The sequence below is a fragment of the Lampris incognitus genome, chromosome 5 (genome assembly GCF_029633865.1).
Source record: "Lampris incognitus isolate fLamInc1 chromosome 5, fLamInc1.hap2, whole genome shotgun sequence".
NCBI classification, from domain to species: Eukaryota; Metazoa; Chordata; class Actinopteri; order Lampriformes; family Lampridae; genus Lampris; species Lampris incognitus.
The window spans coordinates 23185948-23199583 of record NC_079215.1 but is presented as its reverse complement, the minus strand read 5'-3'; the positions used below and the strand labels follow the sequence as shown (position 1 = coordinate 23199583).

General features: G+C 44.4%; 1 protein-coding gene across 1 annotated transcript in view; it reads right to left on the bottom strand.

Annotated features, from left to right (window-relative positions):
* Positions 1 to 13636, bottom strand: part of LOC130112911 (collagen alpha-1(XI) chain-like) — a 41016-nt gene that overhangs the window by 19142 nt on the left and 8238 nt on the right. Inside the window, exons 4-27 of the mRNA XM_056280433.1 lie at positions 13465 to 13586; positions 13138 to 13300; positions 11117 to 11239; positions 6528 to 6644; positions 6256 to 6384; positions 6033 to 6080; positions 5878 to 5919; positions 5695 to 5757; positions 5529 to 5603; positions 4897 to 4980; positions 4713 to 4769; positions 4540 to 4593; positions 4297 to 4350; positions 3956 to 4009; positions 3756 to 3809; positions 3620 to 3673; positions 3483 to 3527; positions 3306 to 3359; positions 1089 to 1133; positions 930 to 983; positions 790 to 834; positions 657 to 710; positions 239 to 283; positions 49 to 102 (exon numbers count right to left, since the gene is read on the bottom strand). Of these exons, the coding sequence (XP_056136408.1) occupies positions 49 to 102; positions 239 to 283; positions 657 to 710; positions 790 to 834; positions 930 to 983; positions 1089 to 1133; positions 3306 to 3359; positions 3483 to 3527; positions 3620 to 3673; positions 3756 to 3809; positions 3956 to 4009; positions 4297 to 4350; positions 4540 to 4593; positions 4713 to 4769; positions 4897 to 4980; positions 5529 to 5603; positions 5695 to 5757; positions 5878 to 5919; positions 6033 to 6080; positions 6256 to 6384; positions 6528 to 6644; positions 11117 to 11239; positions 13138 to 13300; positions 13465 to 13586 (1689 nt within the window). The remainder of the gene's footprint in view (positions 1 to 48; positions 103 to 238; positions 284 to 656; positions 711 to 789; positions 835 to 929; positions 984 to 1088; positions 1134 to 3305; positions 3360 to 3482; positions 3528 to 3619; positions 3674 to 3755; positions 3810 to 3955; positions 4010 to 4296; positions 4351 to 4539; positions 4594 to 4712; positions 4770 to 4896; positions 4981 to 5528; positions 5604 to 5694; positions 5758 to 5877; positions 5920 to 6032; positions 6081 to 6255; positions 6385 to 6527; positions 6645 to 11116; positions 11240 to 13137; positions 13301 to 13464; positions 13587 to 13636) is intronic.

The window sequence follows — 13636 nt, the reverse complement described above, 5'->3', positions numbered from 1 at the left end:
AGGATGGAATAGGTGACTCAACATATATGTTGCTTTTAGATTACCAACCTTAACTCCCCGTGACCCTGGGTATCCAACAGGCCCCTGTACTCCGGAAGGCCCCTGCAAATAAACATGTACTGTAAGGTGATTTTGTAAATACTTATCAACAGGTAAAAAAGCAACACAGAACACCAAGGTATGAACCCACAAATCCATGCACACTGTGCACACACACACACACACACAGCAGACATACCGGTAGTCCTTTCTCTCCCGGGGTTCCCTCTCTTCCGGGGTGACCCTATCGACAGAAACACACGTTAGTGTTGCATGTGTGTGTGTAATGTGACAATAAGCTGTAGTCATATGGGGCACTTCAAAACAAAGTGACAAAATTCTCAACAATCAGGAAACTAAACATCTAAAATAGATAGATGACACCAATGGCGGACACAGTAAAAGCCCGCCATGGGACAAAACAAATTAATAAATGCATGACCAACAAAACAACAAAAAATAAGGTTAATAAAAACCAGGATTTATAGAGAGGCCTTGTGAAGAAGTGATTTGATGTGTGTGTGTGTGTGTGTGTGTGTGTGTGTGTGTGTGTGTGTGTGTGTGTGTGTGTGTGTGTGTGTGTGTGTGTGTGTATGTGTGTATATGTGTTTACTCACTGGTGGCCCATCATTTCCAGGTAAACCTTGCATCCCTTTTTTCCCTTGGGGTCCCTAGAAGATGCAAATCAATGACTTACAAGTGAGGACCCCTGGCACTATAAGATGGTTAATAAGGCAGACAGTCTCTTACCTTCTCCCCCGGCAAGCCTACCAATCCCTGAGGACCAGGAAAACCCTGCAAGGAAGAAATAGCACATATTTAATCTGCTTATGCATGTATGTGTTCATGCATACAAGTTACACGTGCAGGTAGTAGTTATCTGTGTGTACCTGAATTCCAGGGTTTCCTTGTTGTCCAGGTGCTCCAATGTCTCCTGGAGCTCCCTGTTTAAAAAAAAGAAGAAGAAGAAAAAAAAAGAAGCAATGTCTGAGGAGCTATTTTGCTGCATTGCAGTTCAAGCTGTACTCTGATATTTTTGGGATACCCACCATGTTTCCCTTTGAACCTTGAACTCCGTCGACCCCCCGCATACCCTGTGAAAAGACTTCTGTTTTTATTTGTGTAAAGCATACCGAACTGCCCTGTGTACGAAATGTGCAAGGCTCAGCGTTTTCGGTTTTTATTTTTCAAAGCCATCCAGCATGCCGAATTTCGCCACAAGAGGACACTGTTGCATAACCTCACACGAACAGGAACAACTTTTGGATCCGTGGAAATGTAAAATCCGGGTGAAAATCAGTTTAAAAATCTGGGTATTTTTTGGTGAAAATCGGTAAAAACCGAAAACGCTGAGCCTTGGAAATGTGCCATATACATAAACTTGCTTGCTAAAAATCAGAACCGACACGTCCTTCCTTTAATTCCTGCAGACCCAGCAACAAAACATATCATAAATTCAAGGATTTCCATTGTAGGACTAAAGAAGAGATACAGGAAAGATGAGGAGAAAGGAAATAACATGTAGAGCAAGCTGCAAGGCAACCGGCACCCAAACACATGTATGGATTCTGAGATGCTTTGCAATGTCTGTAAGAATGATTTACAATCTGAATCTGTTTTCTTTGTGCTTTTGTCTTAGTTTTAAGATATTTTGTGTTAAGTTTTGTTACAGCGTGGTTATTTATTTATTTGTGTGGTTGGTTGTTTTTACCAGACTAGTATGTGTATATGTACAATACTAGTAGTAGTAGTATATATTTATTTCTGATAAAAAATATCAGTTAAGAAAAAAAAAGCAGACTGGATTGCCTACTTTTCTTAAAAAGTTTTTTTTTTATATTAACAGGGCGGTCATCATCAATAATGAAATAGGAAATGCTGTATTATACCACTTATTTGCTTAAGTGAAACATGTTATTTAAATAAAAGGAATTCAATAACAGGTATGATTATGTTATTTTAGCAAAAAAAAGAAAGAGGGATTCAGCCGTATGTTAACAAATACAGGTACTACCTTGTCTTAACTTGTCTACAAGTTATAATGTGAGTTATGCCAACTAAATATGAAAAACCTCAGATGTTCTCTGGTGTTAAGTCGTATCTGGCTGGTGGACCATTTTTTTTTTGTTTTCTGATTAGATAGGAATTGCATAATATCATGTTAACAAATGTAGCATTATCATGACATTGTAATTTGGGTTGAATTTTCTTGCAAAGGTAATTTAAGTCCCAGTAGTTTCATCTTCTTCTTTCGGCTGGTTCCCTGTTTCTCAGGGGTTTATAGTTTCCATCGGCACCCTGTGAGGGCACAGCACCAATGGCAGCCATTGTTAAACTGAGCCTCGACTGATCCGGTATGGTCTTGTCAAACCGCATGCTGATTTGGGAAATTTTTACATCAGATGCCCTCCCTGACACAACCACTAACCTATGGATGGAGGCACAGGTAAAGAAAGTGGGGGATGCCATCCCAGTATTTATGGACTTGCGCCCATATCTGTCGCCATGTCCAGTAGTTTCATATGTGGCATTAATCAGTAGCAAATCCACAGGCGTGTTTACAACAGTAATTCGTCTTTATTGTATTTTTATTTTTCCCCCCGCTTTTCTCCCCAATTGTACTTGGCCAATTACCCCACTCTTCCGAGCCATCCCAGTCGCTGCTCCACCCCCTCTGCAGATCCGGGGAGGGCTGCAGACTACCACATGCCTTCTGCGATACATGTGAAGTCGCCAGCCGCTTCTTTTCACCTGACAGTGAGGAGTTTCTCCAGGGGGACATAGCGCGTGGGAGGATCACGCTATTCCCCCCAGTTCCCCCCCGCCCCCAAACAGGCGCCCCGACCGACCAGAGGAGGCGCTAGTGCAGTGACCAAGACACATACCCACATCCGACTCCCCACCCACAGACACGGCTAATTGTGTCTGTAGGGACACCTGACCAAGCCGGAGGTAACACGGGGAGTTGAACCAGCAATCCCCATGTTGGCAGGCAACTGAATAGACCGCCATGCTGCCCAGACACAATTTGTCTTTATTTGCTTTGAATGTGAAAAAACAGAAACACTTATGTTAGATTAGCTGGCACGAATAGTTACAGTAGCTATTTTCTTTTGCTAAAATCTGGTGTGCAGATCAGTTGGCCTGTGTGTGTGTGTGTGTGTGTGTGTGTGTGTGTGCGTGCGTGTGTGTGTGTGTGTGTGTGTGTGTGTGTGTGTGCGTGTGTGTGTGTGTGTGTGTGTTAGTATTTGAGATGTCACACTCACAGACTGTCCAGTGGGGCCAGTGTGACCTCTAGGGCCATTAAGTCCTCTTGAACCCTGATGTAAACAGCACAGTAAATTATACAGCGGTATTACACATACATGAAACATGCATTGTGTTTCTTAGTGTATGTGAGAGAGAGAGAGAGAGAGAGTGTGTGTGTGTGTGTGTACACTCACAGCATCACCTGGCTGTCCTCTTGGTCCAGGTGGACCATCTGAACCCTTGGCAGAAAACACAAAATAGTCACGTACAGAGAAACATGTGTCTCACATAAGTCTTACATTTACTATCGTATTACATCGTGAGTGCTCACCTTTTCTCCCGGCTTGCCGGTCGGACCCAGAGGGCCTGGCTTCCCCCGCTCCCCCTGGCATTGGCATGTTGATTAAAATGTGCACCAGGGATCATTCATTCAACCAAACAATCCATCAACCAATAAATGAACTTACTTTGTGTCCTTTGTTACCGGGCAGACCCGGCAGGCCGTCGAACCCCCTGTCCCCCTTAGAGGGGGGGGGGCATCCAAGAAACAGAGATGGAGAGAGTTTAGTTAGTTGATTTGCTAGGCACACAGACAAGGAGGACAACAACATTAAAGTTGGTGTAGTTGATTTGTTGGGTATTCAGAACAGGACAAGTTTATTGACACCTTTGCGCCCGTTTCCCCTATTACGCCGCGGTTTCCATCTGTGCCAGCTCGACCCTACAACACATGAAACAACCACAAATTAAAATACACACATCCATGTGCACAAATGCACACACACACACACACACACACACACACACACACACACACACACACACACACACACACACACACACACGTTAAGGAGGCTTAACACATTACATACACCATTAAAGTTGTTTACGCCACTGTTTCACAGGAATCGTTATTACGGGCTTGTCCTGTGGGTATAAACCTACTTGGTGACGACTGAACACACAGTACTGATTACTGAGAAAGCACTGGTCTGTAAATAGTCTCACCCTTTTTCCTAGACGTCCGTTCTGACCCGGGGCACCTGGCAGCCCTCTAGGACCCTAGGGTAAAGGGGGAAGAAGGACAGAAACGAGAACAGGGGATGTTAGAGAAAGACAAAAGGAGAGCTGGACAAGCGGAGGGAGATGTAAAAGGTTGGTGAGGATCGTCAGAATGTCAAATGCAATAACCGAGAGGTTAAAGACGTTTCATCTAGTGAGATTAAGTGGCTGAGGTCAAGCCCTATTTACCTGAGGACCCATCTCTCCACTTGACCCCTTCAGCCCTGCAGGCCCCGGTGAACCCTGGGAAAACAGATCACAACATCAGTCGGTTTGCCTGTCTGTCTGTGCATCTGTTGGTCTGTTTGTATGAATCTCCCTATGTAAAACAAAAAAACTGTATGACAGCGATGCGAGCTCACCAGTGGTCCGGGCCTTCCTCTGAGGCCGAGAGGTCCTGGAGGTCCTGTCATAGACAGCTAGAGTAGGAGGGGAGACAGACAGGCTGTCACCTCAGTTAAAACAAACTGAGCTTCTGTGGCTGTGGTACTGTTTTGGGTCTGTGTGTCAGTTTAAGTTACAACAGAGTGACATTTATGTCTTTACCTTAGTCTGCTGCAAGATAGCTTGGGCCTGAGCCTCCTGGGCCGATACTATCGGCCCTGTCAGTGGATCACCTCCAGACTGGAACTAGATGAGTGCACGCACGCGCACACACACACACACACACACACACACACACACACACACACACACACACACACACACACACACACACACACACACACACACCAAAGACAAACATCACCCAGATATGCTCAGCCTGTGTTGTCTCAATACACCACCAAGTGGCCAGTACAATATAGTGCTGAAATGGTTTAAAATGAGATCAAGAATATGTTGGGTCATGGATCATTTTTGAACTGTACAAACGCAATGATATATAATTGGTCACTTAAGATTTTACAAAAAAATAAAAACATTTATCCTATAACATCTTTGAGAGGTCAACAGAACGAACCACGTGAAAAGTATTTAAAATGAAAGAGTTATTTTTCAGACTTGGTTTGTTTCAAGTATTTAAGTCTAAATTCCCCTAGCCTAGGCCCTAACCTAAGGGCCCGTATGGGGTTTATGGGGTCAACTGACTGCCATAGCAATACTACAGACATCATCACTCACTCACAATGCCTGCAACTAAGCATGCCTGGGGCCGCATAGAAGTGTTGACATGTTACCGGTATGAGCATGATGTTTCCTGGAGGACCTGGTATCCCATCAGCCCCATTTAGGCCCGGTCTCCCTGGAGGACCCTGAGAGGAGACAAAGACACAGATGAAGACATAAACAGAGAGATGTCAAGTGGCTGAATTTATCACACTGCTAACAGAAGAGAGTCCTCACCAGTTCTCCAGGATCTCCTCTAAGTCCCACAGGCCCAGTCATCCCAGTTGGACCTGTTTCTCCCTGGAACACACATACACACACACAAACACACACACACACACAAATGGGATGCCAGTTACTATCACTAGTTGGGGGAATTTTTTGAGTGAAATCATAGCTAAAATAATAGAAGCCACTAACCACGGGCCCTGGTAATCCATGTGGCCCTTCTATGTGGGTTCCCTGTAAATAAATAAATAAATAAATTAATTAATAATGCGCTCTTAGTGTGTGTGTGTGTGTTCGTGTGTGCATGTGTGTATGTATGTGTGTACTGTATACATTGTTTTACTCACGAGGCCCAACTGGCCTGGCTCTCCTTTCTCTCCTTTCTCTGGTATGTCCTAATAGACAGGATGTAAGGATGGTAATGGTAGATGAATGACAGATGGATAGAAGGGTAAAAAAACAAAGCAGTTTCACGGCGTCCCTTTGTTCTCCTCGTTATATTCTTGAAATAACTGATTTTTGAATATAAACAAGCCTGGATGAATTTGTTGATGTGACTGTAGATTGTACCAGTGCATTCAAAGTGTAATCCCTCTCTCTCTCTGCAGGTCCGTAGCGTTCTTCATATTCTTCTTCATATTCATACTCTCTCACTTCATAGTCGTCCGTTGTGTTGTCATAGTCCTCATACTCTATAATCTGTCCAACCCATGTTTGGACAGGAAGATACCAAGAGATAGAAACAGATAAAATAGAGAGGTCATATTACGCATGCACGCGCACACACACACACGCGCACACACACACACACACACACACACACGCACACATACACACACTACCTCATACTCAGTCACATTAGGGCCTGCAGTCACTGTGGACACTGAGAAATCATCGAGGTCCCTGTAGTCAAACTCCTCAAACTCTTCAACCACAGGTCTCTTGTGTGACTTCTCCACCTGAACATCGGAAGGCAAAAGTTGGCAATTAAACCACCAAAAACAGCCATAATGAATACACTACAGGACCCTATGAATATGACTATAATTGTAGCTCATTGTATTTGATTTTAAGAAAGTCAGATTAGTTATGGTCTATGGTCACTTCTATCATCCCTGGCAATCTTTGCTATTTTTCTGTCCTTGTATTATTTGTCTTGTCTGCTCCGCTATGTATAAAGCATCCCTGGGTCCCTAGAAAGGCGCTTTAGTTTAAGTTCTTGTTAGTTGTCCAAACGTGGCGGTACAGTGACTTAGTGGTTAGCCCTACCGTCACCTCACATTAGACGCTCCAGGGTAAAATTCCAGCCCATCTGTGTGGATTTTATGTTCTCCCTGTGTTTGTGGGATTTTCCTCCCAGTCCTAAAGGCCTTTACACACCGGGGACGTGATGAATAAACGACAAGAACATGCAAAACACTCGCCAACGAACATTTCACTTCAAATGTTTAGATGTTTCCCTACGCCCGTCACTAACAGAGCCATAGATGGATAAAAGAGGATAAATGCTGAGTCTCATCACCAGCCAGTCAGACTAGCTTGGTCTAGTCAGAAAGGCAAGAACTGAGGAAGCCTCTTGGATGAGAGGCGAAACGTCTTCACGGATATATACCAAGTCCAGTTGCACTTGATTCAACTCCTTTGGATGACCATGACCTGGATGAATATGAGAACATTCACAGACATTTCGCTTCAAAACTATTCATACCGGCAGCGATACGAATTTGCGACAGAAACATGAATTGGCAACAAAATTTGCTTGTAATTTCGTAAAAAAAATAAAACTGCATCCAACTACATAAATGACGATGGGCTCCCTTCACTGTGAGACTGAGAACAAATTTGATTTTATGAGGAACAAAACTTCTTGAGTTGAACCAAAATCCAATCCAAATCTTTTCCAACCGGCTGTCACTCATGACAAAGACAGAGTTCGGGGGGGGGGGGGGTTACTGTTAGGCTACGATGCGCAAAATGCGCAAAATTAACATTGGCGAATATTCGCCCCCCGTTCACTTCCATTCTATGCGAGCGAAGGAACGAATAAGTTAAACTTTAGTGAACTTTGACCTGCAAATCCGCCGCTTCAACCGATAGCAAAGAAGTGGTTGACTCCACTTGGCTGTAGTTTTCTTAGTGAGCCAGGACGGAGGAGACTGATTGTTGCTGTGTCTTACCAGCAGGTATTGTACGACATTGCGCGTGAAAAACTGTCCCACAAGAGAGATATACTGCCTGACTGACAGTGAGTCGGGAGACAGGTATTGAATGTAAATAAATGGAAAATTTACTAATACCATTAAGTCTCTTAACTGAGCCTACACAAAGTGACACAAAGTACCCCTCTTGTTTCTGGAAACATTGGAACAAATGTCTGTATAGCTTTTAATCATTGTGGACATGTGAACTGTTGTTTTTAGCTATATTTTTGTGTTCTTGTCCTGTGTTGTATTTCTTTGTTGTTGTCTTTAATATGGACCTACCTTTGTGTCTGAATAAAGTAAGATTTGAATTCACATTCGCGGTGTACAAATATAACTTGTACACTAATGTTCTTCCTCCGTATTTGTCCATGAAACTATTGTAACGTGCACGGATAAATAGACTCGCTTAGCCCTTGGCTAAGGAGTCGGACCCTTTAGTCGACTAGTTAATGTTATCGCCCGTGGTGCGGGAGAACCGGGTTGGCGTCCCGGCTGCGGCGGTTCCTGGACTGCCCCCCGAATTCGCTACACTATAATAACATGTACAAGTGAGAACTAAGTGAAAACTTATCTTTCTCTGGGCTTCAGTTTACATTTCCCGCAAGGCTGGATTATGGACCAGACATGCCAGGCGAGTGCCCTGGGGTCCCAGACCACGAGGGGCCCCAAAAGGTCAGGGGTATTGTATTTGCGTATAGTAGGGATCCCCAATCATACCCTACAAGGAACGTTTGTTTCAACCCTGCGTCGCAATGCAGGGCCCAAGCTATTCTCTATTAATGCAGGGGCCCCAAGCTACAGTCTCTACTGATGCAGGGCCCCAAGCTACAAAGTCTCTATTGATGTGGGGGCCCCAAGCTACAATCTCTACCAAGCTGCTATTCTCATCTCTGTTTGTTTTGTGATTCAAAATTGTGTTGTACTTTGTAGTCGCCATCCGAGTCCCATGCAGATTGGCATAGCGTCGACTACCATGTTGGGTATTTGCATTAGTTTTACATTTAACAACGTTTAGTATTGTTTGCGTAACCTAGCTGACGGGGGGGGGGGGGGGGCAATGGACGTGCGTGTCCCGGAGCCCCCTGGTGGGTTAATCCGGCCATTATTTCCCGTCGTAAAACCAACAACTCAAACGGATTTACAAACCAGCAAACTGATACCGTGATACTGATACTGAAACTGTGTGACCGCAGCCATATATCGACGTGCGAATTAATCGCAAAAAACAAAACAAAAAAAACCCGGCGTTTAAAGGCCTTAATTCGCACTCAATATATTTTTTCGAACTTGTGTTTTTGTAATGAGTACTTTCACACAGATCGCAAATATGACGCAGCGAAAAGGCGACGTAATTTTTTTTTCCGGATCGCGGTCAATTTGTCTGAGCTTTCGCAACGCGAAAAGGCATCAACCAATCACGTTGCGTGGAACGGACATTACGTCACAACTCCTAATGTCCTGTTGATTGTCTGTGTTGCTCAACAGCTTGTATTGTATGACACAGGACGAAACAATTGTAAAGACAATGCACTCAAGGACAACGTTTGGAGAAGCATCGCCGAACCACTAAGCTATAAGGATAGTGAGTAGCTTAGTTTACGTTTAGATGTAGTAGAGTTGGTAGCAAGGCAACCTTTCCTAGCTGGCCGACCCAAGGCCGGTCGCAGCACACCGCAACGGAGGAAGTGCGTCCGGCGGGGTCGTATCGGCAACGGGCGGGGGGCCCCCCGCGATCCCGAAGGGAAGAGGAAGAGATACCCACGCACCGGGTTGAGTCCCTCTCGCGATTATCATATCGCTACCGGCATTTTCATGTCGTTTATTCATCAGGTCCCCAGTGTGTAAAGGTCTTGAACTGAATAATGAATTGCCCTTCAGGTGTGAATGGTGTGTTAGGGCCCTGCAATGGACTGGCTACCTGCCCGATGCCTGCTGGGGCAGGCTCTGGAATGATGTCCAAACAGGTACACAGAAAAACATTTTCACATTTTTTTGAAATAAATGTCACTCCTTTTCCTTCCAAGTTTATCATGTCCAATTCCCATACTCAAATGGCCCGCCAGTGCACAACCCCTATGTTGTCGGGGAGGGTGTAGATTACCACATAAATCCCCTGATACACATGGAGTCGTAGACTTCTTTTCACCTGCCAGTGTCTCAAGGAGAGTGTAATATGAGTGAAGGCTCATGATATGTCTCCCATCTACACGTCTCACTGTGCAGGTGCCACGCTGCCAACTGGGATCACTAACTGCAATGGCGGGACACATTACCCCTCCTGGCTCTCCATACAGGAGCACTGCCACCTGTGCTCCCTGTGACACCCAGCCAATCTGGGGTCACTGAGGTTTGACCCTTGTACGTCAGCATTGGGATGCTGGCGTATTAGTCACTCAAGCGCCCAAGAGATGTATTTAATATTACAAAAGACGCAGGACATGAGTACTACTTTATTTGAGAAAAGGATATGATGAAACACCTAAACAGAGACCAACAGGTTTTCTCTACTGGTTGGAGTTCAAAGGCAAAACATAAATCTAATGGGGCAGCGGTGCGGGAAGTGTCGAAATGAAAACCTTCTGGCACATGAAAAGCTGGCATAATTAAAACTGGCACATGGCACACTGGCAAGCTATCTTAGACAGTGTCATGTATCGTAATTTATATAGAAAGATGGAAGGAGAGAGGCAGGGTAGATGGGGAATGATATATTCAAAGCACTTTAGCTAAGGAGGTGTGACACTGCATTTAAAGCTCCACAACGGCAGCCCAGTGGTATGCGCGGCAGACTGCTAAAAGATGACCCCCACAAGATAAAAACCCCACAAGACCACAACCATATCTTAGAATTTTAATATACACACTGACTCGAGGATTTATGAGTTAGTGTACAGCTGTGACTGACAATATTTTGACACTTTGACCCACTCTTCATAGTGATACACCTGGCCCCCCCCCCTCATTCTAATAAATTTTGTCGCGTTAGAAATTAACCCTTGGGCCTTTCTCATTTAAATAAAGGGAAAGAATTGATTGATAACACCAAACCAGACCACAAGAAATGCTGTGTGGTATGTCAGTGTGGGACAGGCCAGGGAGACCAAATAACGTTGTCTTCTTGGCTGATGGGTCCTATTAACAGCGTACCTTTCCTCTTCATGTCTATAAGCAGACCGGATTTTCAACTCTTGCTGGCCTATGTGATTGGCTCTTAGAATGAGACTTACCTCCTCAACCTCTTTTAATATGCTGTCATATGGCAAGGGGGTGTGGCAATCTGGGATGTAGTCCTGGCAATAAGTCTCTGCTGCTCTGGGGTCATCAATGATCAGCAGTTGCTGGATATCTCCCTGTATCACCACACACACACACACACACACACACACACACACACACACACACACACACACACACACACACACACACACACACACACACACACACACACACACACAGGTTAGTGCATAACCAATATGAATATGTATGCAAAAGAGAACATGAGGATGCAAAACAGCCGTTGTGCACGTGTAAACGCTGTCATTCTTTATGCAGGACATGTCATATCAGTCATCTTTGACCATATGTGTGTGTCAGTGTTCATTTAAGGCAGATCAAAGGGAGTTAACAAGCTCTTTTCCCTCCTCACATAATTATCTCCAGAGCTTTCATCCTCAGCGGCGCCAACACATTAACTCCAAAGACAGACACTTTATGCCTCCCTTTGTTTGACAGATGCAACGTTTTAAAGACACACACACACACATGCAGGCACGCACACACAAGGGCAGAGAGTAGAGTCCAGGCCAAACCCCATTGATGCTAGATTTAGTTTAACATAAGGCCCACCTGTGATCACAGTTCAGACCTATCAGAATGACCCCAACACTTGCTCGGAATAACAAACCTGGCACTGATGATAGAACAGAAACGGAGCTTATAAAAACCACAAGGCCTACCAACCCACTTTAATAGGTGTGAGAATTTGGAGAGGATTTCTCCAATATCTACATGTGCTTTCTTTACTTGTAATTATTTAATTCCATTTTTTACATTATTTATTGTTAATGCTATCCCTGTGACTTAAGCAGATTTGTCTGTAGGTGTCCTGCTTTGCACATGTCTGTTGACTACATATTAGACCAAACATCCACAACGGGAAAACTTTCACATCCTCACGGAAATTTTGTTTTTGAGTGGTCAGACACTCTCATGTGCAATGTTGTATTGAAGCTTGCAGTATATCAATGTGGCCTCTAGAGGGCAATGTGAGGGAGAAAAGGCCATAGTTATCTTGTATTCATATACCCACATTGACAGATACCAAAGAAGTAGCAGGCAGAGACCCTTATTTTGCTACCAGTTGTTCATAAATAACTAATTTTTTACTTTTCCCTTCTATTTCTACTCATTTTGACTTCAACCAAAATCTTCATCGTGGATTCTTTTTTTTCTTTTTTCTTTTTGGTCTCTTCTCCCACCTATGTGAATGGTGTAATGTGAGTCTCCCCCTTGTGAACGTGTATACTCTGTCCTGTCAGGTCTACATGGTGATGCTGGTCGCGTGGCTCAAGTCCTAGGTTGTGTCTGGACACTGCTTGGCGTCCTCCTCATCATATTCTTCATATATCTTATAATTCCATTGTAATTCTGTTATCCTCTTTCAATGTTGTGTTCTGTAAATTGTGTACACACAACATCTATTGCACATCTGTCCTACTTGGGAGGGAGATCCCTCCTCTGTTGCTCTCCTTGAGGTTTCTTCCTATTTTTTTCTCCCTGTTAAAGGGTTTTTTAGGGAGTTGTTCCTCATCCGATGCGAGGGTCTAAGGACAGGATGTTGTACTGCTATAAAGCCCACTGAGGCAAATTTGTAATTTGTGATAATGGGCTATACAAATAAAATTGACTTGACTTGACTTGACTTTTAAAAGCAAAACGGCTGGTATGTGATTATAGGGATGACTGTTCTTCTGAGTTAAAAAATAAAGGCTTTGTGTAAAGGGGATGTCGTTGTCTTTCATCCCCACACAATTCACCTTCTACCAATAATTCTGCTCTGTGTAATAACAGTGTAAAATGGAAAATCTAACCACACACGTCTGTGAATGTTCTCATTCATCTAGGTCATGGTTTTCCTCTTGGATGAGAGGCGAAACGTCTTCACGGATACATACCAAGTCTAGTTGCACTTGATTCAACTCCTTTGGCTAACCACACACACACAGAAAACGCATGACTCCAATCCTACCTCAAAAACATCCTCATCCAGTAGGCGTGTTCCAAAAACAGTGACGCCATCTGTGCTGACCCGGGGGTCAGTACCTCTGGGCAGATCCAGGGTTTCCAGCTTGGCACAGTCCAGGTAGAGAGTCACCGACTGGCCCTCGACACTATAGGCTACTCTGTGCCACCTGGCACAAAGGGCAGAAGAGGAAATACACTTAACCTGAAGACAATCCATGACAAAGGTGCATGAATGTTTGTGTATATGTGTGTGTGCGCGTGTGTGTGTGCGCACGTGCATCAGTAGCAGTGCACGTGCGCACCTGCACTTGACAGTAAATGATTTACTCACTTGCCATCAGCCAGGTTGATCTTCCTGAAGGTTGGGTAGAGTTCAGGAGGGGGCTGACCCTCCTGGTCCTCATAAAGGAAGACTGGAGAACGGCCAACTTCCAGGCCCAGCTGTTGCGTCCCCTGTCAGATAAAAAGAGATGGACGGAGGGCGAAGGGAGAGAAACATAGAG